The 22,406-nt window shown below is 39.2% G+C and overlaps 1 protein-coding gene across 8 annotated transcripts in view; it reads right to left on the bottom strand.

The window, feature by feature from the left end:
• SLC44A3 (solute carrier family 44 member 3) overlaps window positions 1–508 on the bottom strand; it is a 40,897-nt gene extending 40,389 nt beyond the window's left edge. For 3 of the 8 annotated variants that reach the window (XM_042030147.1, XM_042030145.1, XM_042030143.1), the window contains exon 1: window positions 355–503. In XM_042030147.1, coding sequence (XP_041886081.1) covers window positions 355–423 — 69 coding nt within the window. In that variant the 5' untranslated portion in view covers window positions 424–503. Of the gene's footprint in view, window positions 1–354 lie in introns of all 8 variants that reach the window. The other 5 variants (XR_006016442.1, XM_042030140.1, XM_042030144.1 and 2 more) reach the window with 5 other exon arrangements.
• Between the last annotated feature and the right edge of the window lie 21,898 nt (window positions 509–22,406).

The following is a 22,406-nucleotide window of genomic DNA, read 5'->3' on the forward strand; positions in this document are numbered from 1 at the left end:
CGCCTCTCCCGGGAGCCGGGCTGCGGCAGGGCACCGCCAGCAGCTCCGCCCGCCGCGGCGGCCGCCGTGCCCCGGAGCGGCGGGGCAGCTGCGCCGGCGGCAGGGAGCGGCACTGCTGCCCCGGGGCGCTTCACTGCCGCAGCCCGGCTCCCGGGAGAGGCGCTCGGGGCCCGCAGCGCTCGGGGCCGGCCATCGCCCCGCGCTCTCGGGGGCCGCCGGCAGCTCCTCCACAGGCTCAGGTTTATACAGGGCCCCCGGCCAGGGTGGCAGGTTTATGTTTCACCCTTCATGAGCTTGTATCTGGGAGTAACTGAAGGTTTGTTACTGCCAGCACAAAATGGGGGCTGTTCCTACCTGTAAAGCCCTTTGATGCTGATAGCCGTTTGGCTGTTCTGGCTGCATTATCAATACACAGTCAGTCATAGGTCCTTTTCAGCTTCTCTTTGGTTGTTGTTTGTACAGTTACATCACGCTGACGTGCTGTTTTAGGCGATACATACCTCTCGTCTAGGTTCATAGGAATTTTGCATGCAGGAATAGCCTGCAATAACAGGAATAACACTAAATTAGGTCAATCCTTGTAACTCAGATGACCAAGGAATGCAGGAATTATCAGCCACTTTTAATAACATGTTTTCTCTGTGCTGTCCCTGTTGCCTTTTTAATTTTATGTTCACTAAATTCAGCTCAATATTTTAGAGAAAATTACAAATTGAAAGGATATTAAAAGAATGGTTTTGTTCTCTTCCTGACAGTCAGTGGAACAAATAAATGTCCTCTTTAAGAAGTAACACAACATCTGCAACTGCAATAAAATTTAATTAAATGAAAGGTGTTTTGCAAAACTGTTTAAGAATCGGTCCATCTTGTATAGGAGACACAGCACTAGGCTAGCCTTGTCTAGAGAAGAAAAGCAAAACAAACCCAACATATTCCAGTTCTCTGGGGAAAGTGCAGCATAAAGCCTTGGTGACAAACTTAGGTAAATAGGTAATATCAGAAACAGATTTTTAAAAAAAGGAATTCATCTCTGCCCCAGAGCATTTCAGAGTCCTTCTAAGCTGACTGGAAATAACTACATTTTTCCAAAAGTTTAAGTTATACAATATCTCCAAAATTAACATTCTTACTGTTTTGACAGAACTTGGTACAATTCTGATTTAAATTCACACACACACACACACACATACACACCTTCCCAAGAAGAGGTTCTGAAGAAACACAGCAAGAAAGATTTCTAAAAACTCTATGTCTTACAAAGGATTTATTAAACTGTTTAGTTCCCACCCAGCTCATAGTTCTTGTCTTTATCAGCATTCTGTCTTTTAATGCTCATTATCCATCAATTCTTTGGGAGTTTTCATAATCTGGGTGAAAATTAGAATAAAATTCTAAAACTGAAAGGGTAGTTTTTTGCTTATAAAACCTTAACAGAGAAAATAGCTTTTCCTTCACTTTGTGCTATTGCGCTTTAAAAATATGTGGAAAAAGCCATTTTGCCTTGAAATACAAATGTGAAATTTCACATGAAACATAACCTTTTTTTTATAAGAGAAGTTCAATTCTTTTATTATATTAAGAAAAATAACCAAAATTATTAATAACCTTTAACCTAGACACAAAGAGTTTTCTGAGACAGAATCATTATCTGATTAAGAAAAATCATCTTGAACAACAATACCAGTGATGAAGGCCTATATTAGAATCTGATGACTTGCTGTCACCACATGCTAATATTTTGCTGTTGATCTGGCACTTTTTGAATGATCCTCCTTAAGATTTGTGTTACATTCTTACTGTGAACAGAGGAAAACAGCAAGTGGAACAAAGGTTTTTTAATAAACTCCAGAATCCAAGTAACCAAAGTTCATGTAAAAACACTGAAATCAGCAGTAGAGGCCTGCTTGTACTGAGCAGTATCAATCATAATTATTTCATTTCTTCAGCAAGCCTAGCAGAAATTATCTTAGAAATACTAGAAAATAACTCAAGATTAGAATAGGATTTTTTTTTAAAGAAATTTAAATGAAATATTTTAACTGTAGTACTTTTTTTCCCTGAATTTCAAACATGATCAAATATAACATTTATTCTACTTAGTAGCAGCTGAGTACTTTTATCATGTGTCAGTAGGTGGGGCTCGGTTCCCAGTTTCGAGCTCCAGCTCAGCACTTGGGATGAATGCACAGAGCCTCACACCATGGTGAGCCAGTATTCACAAACGAGGATCCACATGCTACAGCTGAAGAAAATACCAGGAAGCAAGGCTGAGATCGGACCAAAGGATTTAAACATCCACATCCAAAGTGCAATACCAAAAACTCTCGCTTGTTATTTGTCCAATCCTGCCCAAAATTGCCCAAAAGATCGAGTTTGAATTTTCTGTCCTACCGCTTTGAGAGGATAGAGCCTGGTTCTGCAGCTGAGTCATTCGACCATTCGGTGAGGAGCAGGGAATTTTAGAAGTGACATTTTGTAGTGTTGAAATAGAAATGAGATGAAAATGAATTCTGGAAAAAGAGTATTATTAGAGAACTTTTCCTTTTATGTGAGCACTAATGACTTGGCCAGAGAGGTGTCCACTGGCTTGTGCTCTCTCTCTGGTGAGAAGCCCATATTGGAGCCTTTGGTTTCAGTCCCCTGGTCTACATGCACAAGATGCCAACTTTATAATACAAATATCTTCATTTCAATCTTGTATCCAGCTACAGCCACTTCCATGGGAGATTAGTATGATGAGGCTCCACATTCACTTATAAATCTTCGCTGATCTTTCAAGTACGTAATGTTTCTTGTAAAGGAAAAGAAAATATTTACAATCTTGGAGTACCCAGGAACTCACAGTGATTTATTTGTGTTTTAAGACATTAACCATTCAACCTGCTTGGTGTGTTGCAGTGGGGGAAACACAACAAGGGAGATTAACACTTACGCTTCCAAGACTAGTAGTTTTTAAAGGATATTTTTCATGTTAACCATCTTCAGACATGTTTATCAGCATCAGCAAGAGAGATGAGCAGCAGTGTAACTTCATGGGCATTTTTCGACTCTTTGTTTTTCATGAAGTCACACAGAATATACAGAAAAAATCAAATAAGAAATTAAGCTTCCTGACTCCACGGCTCTCCAAGCTTCCTGACTCCAAGCTTTAATCAAAAAGTTCTTATTTCTTATGAGTGCAGTGTTTATTCACTGAGAATGAATCCTGGTGCTGTCTGCACTTAGGGCTCAACTTTCTTACCAAGAAACCTACCTGGTTAAAACTGGAGTAGGAATGTGGATTGGGAGAGGAAGATGCTAAATGAAAACATGACAGTTCCCTGCTAGACTGGTTAAGTGAGATGACTATCCCTATCTGTATCCCCTTCTGGGTAGGACAAGGAACAGACACCAATTACTTTAATAACAGGACACAGCAACTGAGAAACTCAACTCAAAAGCAAACATTTTCTGCCTAATTAGAGAAGGTGCAGCTGAGCATAATTTCCATCACTCTCAAATGGTCTTGCTTACATACAATAGCTTAGCAGGCAGGCTCTGTTCTCTGTATGTAGCTATGCTTCTTGGAATATCCTGAACTGTAACACCCAGAAACTGAACATAATGCCTCCTATTATGTTCAAGCTGCTAGTCAGGTTTGCATTCTAAGACCTGGTGTTTATGACCTCATCTCACTTGAACCATTGAGCCTGAAATTTCTTATGGCAGGCGCTGAAGAATTTTGGAAAACATCAGCACAAATTATTTAGCCACTTTTAAGAACGAAATTAAAGAAGCAGACAATATGGTATCCCTTCTTGGATAGTAGTAAAGAAATTCTTACACATTATTTGGATCAGAGATTTTTAATGGACAAGGAGAAAGAAATGCTTTCTGCTTTTTCTCATATTTGAGAAACTTCATCCATATTTACCCAAACCACTTTGATAAATCACAGTGTATGCTCAGTCAACTTGACAAGCTTCATAGCTAAAGAATCTATAGACTGTGCCTGCATGGTGTACTGCAGACTTGACAGAGACAGTCTGGGCAACCCTGATATGTGCTTCTGACCTGCCACATACTTCCACTGTTTTGCCTTCACATCAGTGATTGTCCTGATGGAGAGCAGGCACAATGGACAAAGACTTGTCCTGAGATGAATGTAAAGAAAAAGGAGAAATGGATATTGCTGCTAAACAGATTCCTGGAGCTGATTAAGAATACCTTGGCTGATAAGGAAAGCAGAACCTAGCAGCTCTCTGAGGATTAGGGATTCAAAAAGGTGAGTATAATGAAAGCATTTAACCTAATGCTGTAAACAGTAGGCCATTATGCCTCTGTTGAGCTACAGTAACAGACTGAAAGCCAGGACTGGCTCAGCAAAGACATTAGAAACAGAAGGAAAATGTAAGTCCAGGACAGTAGGGGAATGGCAGCCAGAGAGAGGAGGTGGAGGGAGGACTGGCATGCAAGGGACAGCATGCAGGATTCGAGGGAAGGGTGGGGCTGGATGTGAATGAGACTGAAAGACAGGAGGAAATGGCTGAAAAAAGTAGGAACTTGAGAGCTAAGGGAGGCTAGAACTAGTATAGGGAGGCATAAAACTGACCAAGGAAGAAGAGGGCAGATTGTGAAAGCTGTATGGGCATAAACAAGCCTGCATAGCACAAGTCCTGAAGGTACATAAAAGATTAAGACCGTGGGGAATGATAAAGAAGATCTGGGTCTGCTAACACTCTCTTTCACAAGCAGTGTATCACCTTTCCTCTGCTGTCAGCAAATGTCCTCAGTGTTGACCTGAGGGTGCTCTGACAGACTTGGGCCTGGCTGACAACCTGCCAGTTTCTGATCAGCCTGCTAGTACTGTCACTGCTCCACTGGATCCACTGGCTGACGTCTGTCCTATGTATCTAAAGAATCCAATCCTTCTGATGACTTGAGTTAGTTTCTTTATGATGCTCCATGTTAGTTTTTCTGTTTGCACATCTAGAAAACCCCACCTCATCATACATTTACAGCTGGACTCTTTAAATGCTCTTTTATACATATAATGATGAAAATGCACAAAAGATAAAATAAGCAATATTTTTTTCCTAGTAATTTGATGATTTTTGAGATGCCTACTTCTCAGCCTTCTCACTTGAATTTAACAAATTAATAACAAAATTAATTAATCAAATTCTTCTGGACATCTCCAATGCATTGAGAAGCTCTGTTTTTATTTCAGGATAATGATTATTGAGTAGCTTAGCCAGGGGTCTAGAAAAATGGAGTGTGTACATCTTACTGCCTCTATAGTTTTAGATTACTGCTGCAAACCACCATTCCTCCTGTGATTTACCAAACATATGAATCATTCAAGGAAAGAGTATAATACCACAAAGTTAATTTGTTCCACTTTCCACACAAGCATGCAGAGATCTGCATGAAGAGCCCTTTCATTCCCGTCAGTACACAAGCTGGAGCACAGCCTGACCCTAGGAAAGTGTTTGCTGAGTTGAACTTGATAATAAACTTTAGAGGTGACTCATTTCAAGGTTTTAGAACAGAGCAAGAGGATCAATGTTTCGGGATCATACGGTACATTGCCTACCCAGCCAGACAAGACTACAGCTGTACCTTTGTGGGAAATCAGAATTACAATGTACTCAGGGTTCTGACTGGTAAATGGCATGGGTAGCATAAGATGAAAGATCTTGAGCTGGAACTATGTCTGTGTTTCAGGGCTGTTTATGTCCCTCTCTGGTCCAAAGGGCAGACGTGCCAGTACACCTGAGCATCTCAATACAGAGAACAGACAAGTAATATTGCTCTTCACAGCATCCTCTCAAAAAGCCAGGGAAGGGAACTGCTTGAGTTTCAGAGGAATTGAAAAGTGTAAGTTGTGGATTTGTAAGGTTGGGGAAGGATGGCTTGTTCTGTAAATAGTGTAATCAGGAGGAAGGATGGAAGACTTTCTTGAGAGAAGCAAAGAGAAGGGAATAACCTAGGATAAACCCAAATCAAGCGGGGTTGCAAAAGGAATCAAGTTGGACCACATGAAATCTGGAGAAACATCTGCGACCTACAGAGTCGGGTCTAGTTCTGAATGAAAACAATGAGATGTTTTCATTAGCTGGGTGGAGACCACAGTATTGTGGTTTTTATCAACACTGAGATAAGCAGCATAATCATTACAAGGACTAGAGGGAAGTCTTTTCTGCCAGCACAAGATGCTTGTAAGGACAATTTACATTAATGGAATTGGCTACTGAGTGTTTGCCAGCGAAAAATAATCGTGTTGAATCCAAAGAGACAGCTTGGACTGCCGGCCTTTCAAAGTGCCGCGACTGCAGTAGGAGCGGCTGCCCCGTGCATTTCCCACTGGATGTCACTCTCGAGCAGTCCTGTCAGCCTGTGCTTTGCCACAACAGCGCGCTACGAGCTCCAGATGGCAAACCGAGGTAGAGAGCATTGCTTTCCTACAGGGTCTGCTAAGAGGCTTGAGTGCAATTTTGTTGTTGCTTTCAGTTTTGGACTTTCCAAGCACTGCTTTTCACTGGTTCTTCTAGCGGAAATGTCACCCTAATTTCATGGATTTATTGTGTCTAGATGTTTATTGTACGGAGGTTTAACAGCATGCACAATTCTCTCTGCATTCATCAGCTGTCTTTTTAAAACAAAGTCTGCTAATATCTAGTGAGTCTTGGGCAGCAGCATATATTATTCTGCTTTTTCTTCCTAAAAATAACACCGGTTTTATATAGAGAAGGCATTAGACCATCTAGTTTATTCAAATGCAACAACAGCATAGGCAGGCAGCACAGAATCTACTCAAGTTAGTAGTCCATTTGTAGATTTCATTGTATTCTCTGCACAGTGTGGCCTATTACTGCAATTACTATACCTGAGAATAGTCATTATTTTAGTCAGGAGTTCCGGGAAAAGGGTCTTCATGGAAAATAATGTGTTTCTGCATAAATTTTGTACAGCTTGACAGTATCCAAAGTTCCACTGCAATGCATGTTAAAAAGACTTAAAGATACGGCATCTTTATTGCTTGAAAAGGGAATACTGAACACCCTGCTTTGCTCAGCCTGTTAAGAGCAGGAGGAAAGGTGACTAGCTATTTGCTTAGTGCCAATAGGCTCCCTTGTCAAAGAATCATCAATCTGCTCTCCAAACACTGATGTCTGAATGGCCCTTTTATAAAATCTGCATGTGGCCAGTCATGTTGAGTCAGATAATGGCCCACGGATGTCTGTTATTTATCTGACCCACTCTTTATACTACCTTTGGTTTACCTTCATTTTTTTCCAGAGACTTCTCATAAATTATCTGATCAATTTATGTTTCACCTTAATTAGTCATGAGAAGAAAATCAACAAGAAAATCAACTTGGAACCAGCAGTCACCGGGGGTATTATAGAGTATGAGATGGCACGACTTACGTAAACAGTTTATTCATCTTCATTAAACTTACATTGAATCAGCACTCTCTCAGATGAGTAGCTCTAACTCATAGAATTTCTGCATCCATTCTTATAAACACAGCTCTTTATAGGGTAAGAGTGCAATAGCTGAAATATTTGCTAAGAACAGTGGTTTGGTCTGCAAAACCTAATTAAATGTGAAATAGCTAGAGAATTCTATTAAGAATTCCTGGAATCTAATACTATGAACAACTTTTTTCAGAGAGAGGAATCCTGAAATCTAAAGTCTTTTCCATGATAGTTAATTTTTTCTCATTATCCAAAAATATATAGAATATTGTTACATGTTATATATCGAACTTTCTTATAAAATTTTATCCTGCATATATCCATGAAGTTCAGCTAGGCAGAACAGCTGGATTCTAAAATCAGAAGCATGCACGTCATTGGCCAGCCCTACTCTGCTTTCATCCATTTGCCTGCTGGTAATTCCAGTATCAATATATAGTTTCATACAAAATATAATTACTTTGTGTCAATGTTTCCATCGATCACTTAAAGTGAAAGAAGAAATAGTTTTCCTATAATAGCAGTAAGATCAATATTAACTAATTTTGTAGTATTGTCACTAAAGTTAACTTTCTTCCATTACTAAGATTAAAGAACTGCATTTTTCTGAGACTTCAAGTAAGAATTCTGCTTCTGCAGCAACAACTCATCACTCTGTTCATAATGCTTGTTATAAGCAATCTTATTGTGTAAAATGTTATTGTGTTAGGTAAATTGAGATACAGTCTTACACTGAGACCTATGTAAAGCAAAATGTATATAAATGTCTAGATACTGTTGCAGTTTTGATTTATTTTTATCTTTGCACATAAACCAAGGACTGTTATTCATCTGTTGTGATTAAACCACAGAAAAACACTATTCCTACTCTGTCACATTATGGGTAAAGTCATGGGATAGCTGCTGTACTTCGATAGCATTCATGCAGCAAAAAAGAGTTAGCATGCTACTAGCTGTTCACAACAAGCTACATTTGTCCTAGTAACTGCATGTCATTACAGTGGAGAAAACTATGAGGCAATGTATGATACAAAAACACTCAATGGAAGGTAAAAATATCTTCTTTGAGCAGCTATTTAAGGAAACAACATATTGCATCAATCATTGTGTGTTTAATAATGGAAAGATATTTTTTAAAAAAGGATGTTGACCCTCTTTCTAGTGACTAAAATTTGAAGTTGTCAAACTGACATGAGCAATAGCAGCATACTAATTTCCTGTCCACGTAGCATATTTGCAAAACATAATGTTGCTGATAACGCTAACTAGGAAAATGTAAAACCCAAAGGATGTGGATGCATCTGGGAATTCCCATGGTCCTTCCTGTGTACCAGTAAAGCAATGAGACAAAACAAACGTCTATGGGCTAATCATGCAAACTCTTATTCACAGTTTGCTACTCTTCACCTTGTTGACCTGTGAACTTTACACTTCAATTTCCCTGTTTAAAGTCAATACGAAGTAATTCAGCTTTCTGTCAACACTTGGCTCAGAAAATAAATAACATGTCATATAAAAAACTATTTAGAAATTGATTGCTTTGGATAACTCTTCTAGGAGAGTTAGAGGCAAAAGGTGATTCTGGGCTGTTTCTGGCTTCTCTTTGAACCCATATAAACCCATGGGTCATAGTGGTTTGGGTGGTACAGCTCAGAATGGAGTATTTGAAAGCACACCAGGACACACCAGAAACCTGCACTCACAGTGGGCCCCATACGATTACTCAATTATAGTAATTTGTTTCCTCACTTTTGCAGGAAAAATTTGCATGAGATTTGGGTTAAATGTAGGGATATGTCCTTAGATAGTTTTCCCCTTCTTCTGTGCCTGACTTTCTGCTGTCCAGCAACTATTTTCAGCCCTCCATGCCTTAGTCCTGCCTTTTGCTTGGTAAACTGGTGGCAGCTGTGCTCATCTACTCTCCTAAAACACCCTCCAATCTATGTATAAAAGTATGCTGACTTTGCCACAAATGGCTTTGTTTATTGTGTTTGGCTGATTGTTGTCTGCTGTGCACCATACTCAGTGTAAGGAGAAAAATACATGTATTGCATATGAGTTACAACTTTAGAAGTACTCATGAAACAAGACTGCTGAAATTTTAAAATTAGTGGCCTGCATACATCCATTTTCCTATTTCCACCTGATTTATTAAAAAAAAAATTAAACATTCCATTTTTTACTGGGGTAGTAGTCACCAAAACCAAAGTATTTTTATTTTGATAATGTAATCGTAATAACAACATTCAACTGTGATATGTTTCCCTCAGGAACCAGCTATCTGCAAAGAAGTTTCAACATCCACATCATCAGGAGTCACAGCTGGAGCCAGATCTCCTTGAATTATTTTGAAAATAATTAATAAACACAATAGTTTTGTGTGCCATCTTTCCACAGAATAATGGAATTTCCATTCTCACTAGGTCCCAGAGAAGTATATATTCAGTGTGTATCTGATACTTTAAAAAGAACAAAAGGCATAACCCACAGAATTTTAGCATGTGTGGTCTGCGTTACTTATCACTCTTCTTCTAAGAGGGTTATGAAACAAATACTGGGGGTCAAAGTAAATAGTGTTTCAGCCATGGTATAACAATGCATGCCATGGATGCAGCCTGTTAAACGGCATCTGATCAGATCTGTTGGAAGTAGCTGTAAATTTTCTTATCCACATTAACAAGCCCTGTTCCGTGTTTCAGTTTGTGTTGCTGTGGAATGCCCTAAAACCTTTGTTTGAAACTGAAAGTGTAAAGATAATTAATTTCCAAATATGGTATTGTGTTCCTTTATACCTTATTTTAAAAACTCTTCTGCTAATATGTTTGTAAATCATGCCATTAGTCACATCTTTCATGTTGCAACTTGCTTTTCAGGCTTTTCCATGAGAACCCAATGCCGGTATTTTAGTATTCTACAACACTTCAGATTTTCAGAAGTATCTGTAATTTTGGGAAGTTCCTCATGTCTCATACTCATGTTTGTTGCAAGTTTTTATAATTTAGAAATCCTCATGTGTAAATCTCATTTCCTGCCTGCTAGTAATCAGAGAAGTAGCTTTTTAATAGCGGCTAAAGAGTTTTATTTTTCATGCTGTTGTCCATTTTTCTTTAGATTCCATCTCTATATATCATGTGGCAAAGAGTGCTAGGTGTAGTACAGAAAATTTGGTGAGACAGAGAAATCAAAACAACTGATGTCTCAAAAGTTCCATGGTCAGAAGCAAAAGCTCCTGCAACAGGAAAGTTAAGGAGGAGAGGAGAGATGCCTCAGGACAAGGATATTAAGTGCTTGAGTCATCAGAGAGAAAACAGACATTAGGAGTGCAGACAGCAAAGTTTCTCAGACAATCTCTTGCAATTTTTTCTTGGTTCTTACTTACAAGTAAGAATGAGTATTATAGACACAATGAATTCAGAAATCTCATGAATCTCACTCCTAGTCATTATTTCAGTAGCAAAATACAGAAATGGACTAAATCCTGTCTGTCTATTACGAAACATTCAGAAGGATTGGGAAATATTAAACAATAGAACAGTAAGGGATGGGGACAAAACCAAAAGCAGGTATTCAATACAATTGTCATCTGTCATTTCTCATTGTGATAAAGGAGAAAGGGATAAGTAGAAGAATATACACTGGTTGTTAATATTTGTTGCCCTTCCTGATGTCTCAACAAATTAATTCTGTAGCTGTCACACCTCATACCTGAACATCTCCAGGGATGGAAACACATTTGTCAGAGTGTCCCTGTTTTCTGTGGTCTGTGTATATTTATTCAGGGACTTTGAATTAGCCATACTGCTAGTTGCTGATGCCATCCAATCTTTGATGTTCTCAGAGTACAGCTACATGGTAACAGCTGCTCAGATATTCACCGTCTTTTACAGTAGTTACTGTGTATACATTTTCCTCCTATAATGAAACCAATTGAATAATGACTCATTCAGCTGTTTCTTCTGTTTATGAAACGACACTGACTAATTTCTTTTATGTTGTCTTTTTCAACTAATGCATTTTTTTAAACTTTTTTCCCCTTCACTGATGACCGGGTCTAAACCAAACTTCTCTCTTCAGCTGTGACATGGCTGATCACAAGTATGTTTTACTGTTATTTTCCAGTGATAAGAGTCTGAAAACAAATACTGAATGGACAGTTTCATAATAAACATTTCACACTGGTAAACAGAAATACTCAAGTGTTCTTGCATGTAAAATGGATGCAAAAATTGATAAATTTCTGTAATCAACTTGCTGCTGATAAAAAGCACAGGCATTTCTTGCCCTGTGATTTTGTAAATCTGATTGGTGTATGGCTTGCAGCACAAATCAGCTCATAATTGTCAATATACTGCATATAGTTAATAACACTGAGGAGATAATTTCCTGTGTTGTCTGTGTTTAAAAAGTGATGACACAATAATATCAGAGCCTGTCAAATAACACTATATAAATAGTTAAAAACTGTAGTTGAATAACTGATAGTTAAAAACTTCATTAAACCTAATAACTTGTGCCTCAATTTTTTTTGACTCAGATGTACCCACTTTCCAGCCTCTCTTCCAGTACAAGTAAGCTGGGACCATAACCTGAAAGTAATGGCACTGTGAAGATACAGGTGACCAGATATTTTGAGTTACAGGACATTCCTGAAAGCAAACATGACAAACCAGTTTGTTACCAGTTGGCTACATGGCCACATGTACCTTGTATATTTCTCTAAACTGAAATGTGAATAGTTAAGTCACAATATTGTGAACCTTCGGCATGAATGTGAATGGCTGAAAGAGCAGTAAGGAGGGGTGGATATATGAGCAGACAATGGACAGATGAGCAGACAATGCAAAACAATGCATCTGTGGTTTGATTCATAGAAATGAGTGGCCCGGGCACAATGAGAGATGGACAGCGTCATTACGTGGTTTCATTCTTCTGAAAGGAAGCAATATAAAGAGGACAGAAAATAGAATATGCAATACATTCCTTTTTTTGTCTCTAATATACTCCTTTTGTGGTTTATTTAATCTGGTTTTAGCCTATTACACCAATGTTGAAAAAGAGAAAACAAACGAAAAGTAGATAAAGGAAAAAGAGTGATAGAGACGGACTCACTCTGATTTACAGCCCCATCAAATGGGGCTTGCAGGTGGTCTAAATTGGAACAGCCCTGTAGTTACAGCCTATTGGACAGACAGAAAATGTCTCTGGAACTGCCAGGCTGGAATTTCTACAAAAAATTACAACTGACAGAAGCCAGTTGTAATAAGAGATTAAGTGGACAAATATACTTAGTAAAGTATTAAAAATAAACCTTGTGTATATGCCTCTACTTCCAGTTGAACTCTAGGTAGGCAGTAATCAGCCTGTTACTGGGAGGCACCACTGTAGGTCAGCAAGACAACAGAAAGCAAAATGCAAAATGACTGCAAAAAGATTATTCCTCTGTCCACCTCACAAATGCACAGCAGTGCATGCAGCTAGTGGAGTTGTGTCAGTGCTTCCTAGCAGACAGACTGCCACAGGCTCCTACAGCTCAGAAGTCACATTATTTCTATATTCTCTGGATTTTTCGTGAACATGTGTAGAACAGTTAAGCTGTAATACTGTAAAGCAATAAATAACACTGTGCTTACCCAAACAATTAGAACTTATTTATCTTCCCTTGAAATACCAAATAGTAGTGGGCTACATAATGGTTTTTCCCCATTTCAGTTAAGCAGCCATCTTACCAGAAAAGGCAGCCAACATCAATCTAGACTAAACAGTATGTTCATCCATGCAGTGATGGGGCACAGCTCAAGACAAATGTTTGCCCTGCTGCAAGGGTCCTTATGAGACAGAGAAAGGGCCCCAGAATACATTCCAGGACCTGACTTTGCCTCTCTGAAAGGGAACAGAAAGATTCATTGTGCTCCAGCTCCTCCAAGCCATTGTGCTTTGGAAAACATAGCATCTGATCCAAAATTTAATAACCTTGTGTAATCTAAGTGAGCATACATTTATCAAACTGTATAAAATGTATTTGCTGTGCTAATTGCTCTGCTCTAAGGCTTTAAGAGGATGCCAAACATGAACAGTTGAATCTGGATCGGTGTTGATCGAAGTGATCTGATCAAGGTTTTTTCTGCAGGATATCTGTTTGACAGTAAAAATGTTATTCTGTCATTATCCTGTGGATTATTCATGGCCTCTAGAATTAGCCTACCAATCTTTTTCTCTTCCATTCTACAATTTGCTGTTACAGTGCTATTCCATTCCCAGAATTGCCAGTAATCATCTTACTCCCTCTTCCAGTTAGCTGTTGACTGATCTAGAAAACAGTGTAAAAATGTCTGAAGTCAATGGGTCTGAAAGTCTGTAAACAATGCAGGAAGGAGCTATGTGGTTATCTTCACATTACAAAATATTTACTTAACAATCATCTCTAAATTGTATACATTAGGAAGCAGCTGCTCCAAGCAGTCTTCCCGCATCATGGCTTAAAATTAAAGTGAAGTAAACCCATAAAAGTGGAAACGAGATGTTGTTAACTCTCTTTCATTTATACTACACGGAGTCCAGCCGTTTCCAATTTAATGCAATTATTTATTCCTCTGGGAAGATAATGACTACCAAAAATAACAATCTGATGAATGATTATTAGCAGTAGATACAAAATGTTTGTATCACGTTATGTATGGAGCCCTGAAAAAGTCTTAACAATATTGAGTCATTGACTTGACTAACTTAACCAGATGTAGAAGATGTCTCAGGTGGGGGAGGTGGTGCTAACATAAGATGTGCCCTCTTTTCAGGCATACACTAAGGATCAAAACCACTACCTACTTCGCCATTTGCAGGACATTGCTGTCTGCACACAGTAGGAGAAGCAAGGCTTGAGGAACCATACGTAAGTAATGTTGGCTTCTGAGATGTTGTATTTTTCCCGTAAAGACAAAAATATCTTTCCAAACTAATAATACATGTTTACAAACAGTTCCAATGGCACTCAGTTCACTGCAGATGCTGCAGATTCATGTCTGGCATCAGAGCCAGTGCTGTTTTTTGCAGGATGCAACTGATGAAACTCGCAAAGGATGAGGCCCTTTGAAATCTTCGTGTGCTGCATTTTTATGAGTTTTATTACTGAAATGTTTTATTAGACAATGCAGAAAATGGGGACATGAAAACTCCTCAAACTCCATCTCCCTGAAGACATTGAAGGAAATACTGTTTCATTCTAAATCAATTTGAAATGTAAGCAAATGGATATTAATGTTTTAGAATCATGAATATTTCAATGTGGGGGGTTTTTTTCTGATTATGTCAAAATGCAGTATTTTGGCATTCTGGTTCTTATTTTTTTCAGAACTCTATGAAAATGTCAATATTTCACTTGTGATGAAAATACATTTCAGTGATAGTGTTCTCCATTCTGATTTTTGCATTACTGCATGAGTTGACATGGATCTACATTGTTTTAATAAGTCTGCGGCCGAAGTATTTTAAGAGTTAAGCATTCACTAAATACTTATGTTAATACAAAAGTGTTCTCAATGCACTGATGAAATACTATAAGTAAAATTGAAATTTTCACTCCAGGTATGTTTTTGTAAAATAAAAATACATTATCTACTCACTGTCAAAGAGAGTCTGTGTAGTCTGAAACTTAATTGAAACTCTCCTCTGCCAGCTGAGTCTCAGAGTTTGAAGGAGATGTGGAATTGCATTTGAGTTTTAAGACTCTAACTATAGCTATTTATTAAGAAGAATCCAGACACCACTGGAATTGCACTTCAGACCATAATAATTGATTTGACAATCCTCAATATAAATAAGTAACTTAAAGTAACGTAGGGACATGTCAAAATAAGATGAGAAAACAAAGTATTTGTTTTCCTGATATATGTCAAAGTCAGAGATCCTATCACCAGAAATAAAGATGTTTTTGTTTTCTTCTGATGATCAAAAATGTATGTGCTTACATAGTATATGAGAACTCTCTTGGTTATGGTGTCAAATCTGAAACTAGAAAGGACTTTTTTCTTCACACTTTCATTTACTTAAGCAGACAGGAAAAAAAAGGAAAGAAAATTAGGAAAAACATGTCAAATTTACTTAATTCCATAATGATAAGAAGAAATTCAGAAAGATAAACCTCTTAAACTCGAGCTTAAGAGTTTCTGTAGTTTAGGAATAATGATGACCACAATTCTCAGTGGAATAAGTCTAAGTCAAAGAAGATCAGGCCATAAAAAGTAAAATATGGAAAGTACTTAATCATGTGAAATCAGCTACAGAAGATATAGAGAGTGAGTCACAACAGGTCAGTGCAGAGACCTGCCATCTGTCATAGGTTAGCAAGCATAGTCCCGGAAGGGACGTCCTTGCTAAGGGGTGCTTACAGTTTCCTCTGGGACCTGATAGAACCTATCAGCAGCCAGTTTGAATATGGACAATTCCCTAAGCCACTTAAAGTTGTGATCACCTCTGTGATCCACATTTAAGAATAGGCAAACTCCCCTCCAAGCTCTCTCTCGTTTCTGGTGCTGGGACAGGTGGCTGCAGGCCCCGTGTGGGGGCCAGCGGGCCTGGCCAGGCCCTGCTCGGGCCAGGCCGGGCCGGGCCACGGCCATCCTGGAGCCGATGGACCTGTTCCAGCCGTGGAATCCCCCCCACTGCCTTGCCGTGGGCAGCCGGAGCGGCTCGGCTCTCCCCCCTCTCCACTGCGATAAGAAAAATTCAACATTCCAGCTGCAAAGCTGCAAGGCCGAGGTGAGATTAACTCTTTTTATTGCTGTGAAGAGCTGAAAACCTGAGGGAAGAGAGAGAGGAGATGCTTAAAGCTGAAATTCTGTTGTGAAGCTATGATATATCAGAGTATCCTGTTGTAATTTCATGAAGATATGGGGGGTGGAGTGTTCAGCTCGTAAGCAAAAGCACCTGTGCTGAGATAGGCAGATGCTGACACAGCTGTAATTTCATGAGAAGTTTGGACAGGGAGAGATGAACCAGATGAGGACTTTTGCTCCAAACGGGAAAGGAGAAAACCTCAGTTCCTAGAGATGCTCCCAGAGATAGTCCTAACAATGAAGATGATGAAGACCCTTTGCTCCCAGGGAAGGAGAAGGGCCTCTGTTTTTGTTTCTGAACGGCTCAACCTTAAAATTGTACCCCAAAAAACTTCAAGAGTGGACCCTCGAAAGCAGTTGCGGGAAAAGCTGCAAGTCGGGGGAAAGGACTCACACGCAGGCAGAGAGACTCCTCTTCCTAAATGGGCTGAACAGTATTTGGAAGTGGGCGGCTGTCTCGTTGTGATAATGTTTTCATAGCATGAGCAAGAAGAGACTTCTCTTTCTAAATGGACTGAACAAGGTTATTATGGAAGTGGTAAACAGACTGAACATCTTAAGGGTTGTCTTTTTACATTGTCAGTGGGAGAAGGGAGGAAGGTGGGGGGAGGAGGAGAGTTCTGAAGGTGGTATAATTTTTTTCTTTCCTCTTCTAGGTCTGTTAATAAACTTCTTTATATTCTTTCAAGTTTGGTGCCTGCTTTGCATTTCTCCTAATTCTTATCTCACAGAAGATAAACAGTAATGAGTATTTCGGACCAAACCACTACACTAAATTGGTGTTTCCGCCCGGTTACAAACCGAACCCGCAACACCATCCCAGGACCCATGTGAGAGTTGTGATACTTGAAATCTTGTCCTGCATTTCATTTCATGCCTGTCTGACAGATTAACGAATAGGTTTCTACACTCAGTAAAGCATAAACTCAGTGCTCATCTTAAGAGAATAAACCACAAATTAGTGAGGTTTGGAGAGTATCTGTGTTCAGTTTTATATGTGCCACCAAGCACATGACACAGGACAGTGGGACTGAGCTCACAGTTTGTGAAAAGGCAGACAGGAGACATGGAATGGGGAGTACTGGGAGGAGGTGTGATGCCAGTGGGGGTGCAGCCCAGAACTTCGGGGCCCTGGGCTAAGAGAGGTGGTAGGACAGGCAAGGCAGCACTGAGGAGTTGTGGCCTTGTACTGTTTTGGAAGCAGAGCAAATCTGGTGGGGTGAAGCTTAGGGGTTGGGAGGATGGTTTGAACCAGGTGTGGTAAGAAGGCAGATGGCAGGGCAGGGTTCCAGGGGCAAGGCAGGGATGAAGGAGTGAGACCTGGGGCAAGGGAGGAACATGGGAATGAAGCTTGAGCATAATGAGGAGGTGCAGCTCATGGCACCACTTCAGCTGTGGGGTAGGCACAGAGGTGTGGGGCTTGGGGCTGAGGAGGGCCACCAGGATGGGCCAGAAACACAGTGAGTCCCTGGCAGGGCTACAAATAAGCCGGTCCCCCAGCAGCGCTTCTGCAGCACTGGCTGAGCTCCGGGTCCTGAGGGACGGCTGCCAGGCCCAGCAGCGCTGGGAACAGGACAGGCACACGCGTGGCGGCGAGGGCGCGGTGAGAACATGGAACAGCACGGATGAGAGGCTATGGAATGTTGAAATGCCCAGACCTTGGTTCTGTGCCCACACAATGATAAAGAAGAAGGAGAAAGCAAGAACTCACACAGAGCAAGCAGCAACATGTTCTGTCCCATGATCCTCCCTGGAAACACTCGGCAAAACATGGGTTGCTGTCTACAGTGATTTGTGTCAAGTGGCAATGACATGTCCGAGGGGCCAAAAACTGTCTTCAGTGCACCACAGAGCAAGGCAGGAGACTGCAGCCTGATGATATATTTTCCTTTGAGGCAAAGTTGATTGAACGACTTGTCATTCTTTCCTTTTCTGCTTTTCCATCTACTTAGCTGAAGGGTTGCCTTTAATACCTCATCTGCCATGGAACAAATTACATTTCTAAATTATTTTAAACTACAGAACTGAAACAGTTCATGGCATCATTATTGTTGCTTTTGTTACTATTATGTCTCTTTTTTCTCCAAAATATGTCCTTTCCCTAATTTAAAAAACAAACATGGTATACTCCCTATGACAAGCTAAAATTTAGCATCTAAAATCCCCAGAGAAATTAAAAAGAGTTGACTCCAACATATGAAACTTGCTGAGTAATGCTATCCCTTAAAAAAAATTCTACTCTAACTCTTTCAAACCACATCCTTTAGAAACAGACCTTACTACTCCATGTTGCATAATGTCTGTGACAGTTGTGCTCGTTATCAGCTTTATTAGCACTTAATAACTATACAAATATTTTCCAGTTCTTTTGCTTGTTATGTCTGTGTATGGTTATACTAAACGCTGTGTCAGAAATTGCTGTGAATAGGACTGTTACATTCCTTAGCACTGAGCAGTAATCTTTCTTTGGAAAGAGGAGGTGTAATTCCTTACTTGAGCTTTTTCCCTTGTGTGGTGTATACATATTTATACATACACATATGTATGTGGCAAATATATGTGTGTGTGTATATATATATATATATATAAAAATACATATGCACACTGCTCTATACATGTCACAAAATATGGTGTTTCTGAATGTTACAGTTCATATGTCCTATAATCTGCATATAATATCTTACACATAAACAATTTTACAACCAGACTGCATTAGAGTCACATTTTAGAGTTCAATGCCTACTGGTAAGAAGCTAGAAATAAATACCAAAAGAGTTAATTTTGTGTCATGGAAAATAAAACTTTATGCAGAAAAGTAACAATGAAATGAAAACAGAAAGAGAGAAACTGCTCTCTATCTACCTTACTAAAAGCTTACCATATCTTAATTCTGCATTCCTTGTGAACCTTAAATTCCTATCGAAGTTGATAAAGCACAGTAAAGTGAAATTTGGGGTTTTAAAAATCTGTTCACACAGATTAGTGAATGAATATTGACATGACCACAGCAGTTATATTAGGACACTAGAACAGAGAGATAAAACCATGTTTACCTCAGGTGATCTTCCAGGTCTTATTTCTTTTGTTGGTTAAACAGTTCCATGACTAAAGATGTCCAGAAACACAGTGAGATGTGGGAGCTATGGATAGCATACTATCTAGTACATAACCTCTAAACACACTGGTGTTTATAGAAATACAAACTTAATTTTCTAACATTTATCAAAAAATGCAGTGAAATCTCAAGTATTAGAATATGAAACAGTAGCTAAATCTGGGATGTATTCAGCTGTGACAGTAAGAGAACACAGTTTTCTATTTTAATAGAGGAACTTTTGAAGTCATGTAACCTTTAGCCATTGTCTCTTACGGGAGAGAAACTTTGTCTAATCTCCACATCAACATATATTTGTCGATTTCAATCCCTTTGCCAAAGGCTTTTCTCCACTGACCCAGAAGTTTTGCTTATTAAGCACATGACTTCATGCCACTTGCTTTGATGTGTCACTACAGTCAATCAAATACTATTTCTATTTCATGGGACATTTTACAAAACTGTGAGAAAAGATCATGGCTCTCACAGTTACTGTTGAACTGAACTAATATGGAAACAGATATTACTTATCCTTACAGCAATATAAAGATGTATGTGTTTATACTTATCAACAAAAGCATCATAGCTGTCAGCAGAACTGACAGATAAAGTTTGCAGGTGTCTTTGACCAAGACACTTAACCCCCTGTGACCCAGTTTCCTTATCTGAGAATGAAAAACAGTACCACCTCGACCTCTACTTTCCTTTTATAGTTTTTTTCAGTTGAAAAAAGTAAGTTTTGTTAATATAATTACTTCGGTTTGCTTTCTCCAAAATCCCTTTAAATCTAAGAACAAATATAAACACATGCTTCTTGTTAGTGGTCTGCTAGTAGGGAAAGAATACTAAATACCCTTACATCTCATTGTTTCCTACTATACACTACCTCAGGGAGGAAGTCCTTTATGGAATAATATCAATAATCAGTACAGTGCTGAACTACTTGAAGATAATTAGTTTGGGTTCAGAGGCAGGGACAGCTAAAAACTTAAAACTTGGGGGTGATTTTAAATGCAGAGTAGGTATTTAACTGTATCTTTAAACTCTAGGAATCTATCATGATTTCAAAATCATGATGACCACTTTGTGAAAAGTGATTATTGTCCCCAAAGCATTTCTGACAGTCATATGTGCTTTTACTTGAGATAGAAATAACATAAGCAAAGTATTTCTCAAAGAATTTCAATGCCTTTGGTTTTGATGCTGGTCAGAAGCCATAAGTCTCTGGTTTAGGCTGTTAAATCCTTTTCATAGCATATGCAAATATGGTATGAGATAGTACAACTAACATGATACTAATATGGATTAGTTTTGCACAGTCATGGCCTCTTAAAATTGAGATTGTAGTATTTCAAGTACTCTTTTCTAAGCTACTAAATTTTTAAGCAATGTGGTTTGGTAATGATGGTGTAAGACGTGTGTCTGTTTGCTTGATGATGCAAACCATAAAGAATGCATGGCATTTATTCTCTTTGTTCATTTCTGAGCATTATTTCAGGTAGTGTTTGAGACTATCTACATGCTAGACATTCTGGAGCCTGACTGCTTACAGGATGTCTGTCTTTATGCAGTATTGTGATAATTGGAATCATCCAGCACACTTTTGCCAATGGAAATGTCATAGATACAGACCACTCTCAGCTTGGAGATTTGTTTTGAGAAAGTCTAGTCTTGTTGACTTTGAAGGTATGAATCTGTTTTTGTGGGCTTTTTGCACAGGGTTTGTTGGTGGGAATTATGTTGACTTCTCCTGAAGTGACTTCTGTTAGGTATAAACATTTATCCACATATTCAGACTACACTTTGACAGCTCTGCTTATATAGTGGTTTAAATTTAAGTATGTCTTTATAATTAAATTGTGTATCCAGACTCCCTGAACACAAGCACAGCTATGCCTGTTCAGCCCAAGTCTGCCACTGCACACCCCTTCACACCTTGCAGCAGTGTCAGCTGCCAGCCAGGGTGCCATGCAGTTCCACGACTCAGTCTTTCACACAGAAGTGCCTTACCAGAAGGAGATGTTACCAAGCCTATCTTAAGCAATGCAGGTACCTAGAGCACATCAGGCTCCCAACTCGCCTGGACTTGGGACTTGTATTTCCTTTGGCAGAATAAAGGCAGGCTGTATACCAAAACAGGGTTAGAGGTTTGTTTCACACATTTCCAAATAAATAGAGATCTTTCTGTATAAATGCATCACAACTTTTCCAATAGGTTTTGTTTTGAAATTTTTTATTTCCAAATACTCAGGAAGAATCAGAAATTCAGTATTTAATGTCTTCCTGTAGGGTCTTGGAACAGACTGTTGGAGTGCAAGGCCTCTGGCAGAGTTCTGAGTACACAGGAATCACACATTAAGAGCAAAGTTCCTATGAGTTTGGAAAGATTTCAGCCATATATTTGACTTTAAAAAACATCTGTCTTCATTCATTTCCAGCATGTTTATTTAACTTGAGGCAGATGTCTGTCATTAGCCTCAGGGCTTGGCTCCCTGAGGCAGTGTTATGCTCTCCACTGCTCGCTGCTGCTTTTTGAGTTTCTGAACGAAGAGCTTTCAGAGCTCCTCATTAGAACAGACACAGGCATAACAGGTCAGAAGCCAGACTACTTTTTTCTGAGGTAGAGTTTATCAGTCCACCTATTTATTTCCAAGTCTCTATTTGGGTGGCATATTTTAAGAAATTGAAAAAAATGTCACTGGATGCCAAACCCCTCCTTTTTCAAAATTGCTGCTAGTGCACTTTCCCCTCATTACTTGTCTGGTTTCTTTTTGCAATAAAGCTGCAATAAGCCAGTACATTCCTGGCACCAATTGGGTCTACCTATTTGTGGTAGGACTAGCTGGGTTTCTAAGAAACTAACAAGCTGAAGTACTGGCCCTATAGCCAGCAGAAGAAGGGATCAAATTGCTTTTTTCAGCTTTCTTTTATCCAAACACGAACCACATTATGGGAATATTAGGGGAAACACATTCTGCAATAATAATTTGTCTGTAATTAAGGTTTTGCTTTTGCCAGTGT

Source organism: Corvus kubaryi, unplaced genomic scaffold, assembly GCF_017639235.1.
Source record: "Corvus kubaryi isolate FWS band 111438036 unplaced genomic scaffold, C.kubaryi_AGA036_p1.0 37334, whole genome shotgun sequence".
Classification (NCBI taxonomy): Eukaryota; Metazoa; Chordata; class Aves; order Passeriformes; family Corvidae; genus Corvus; species Corvus kubaryi.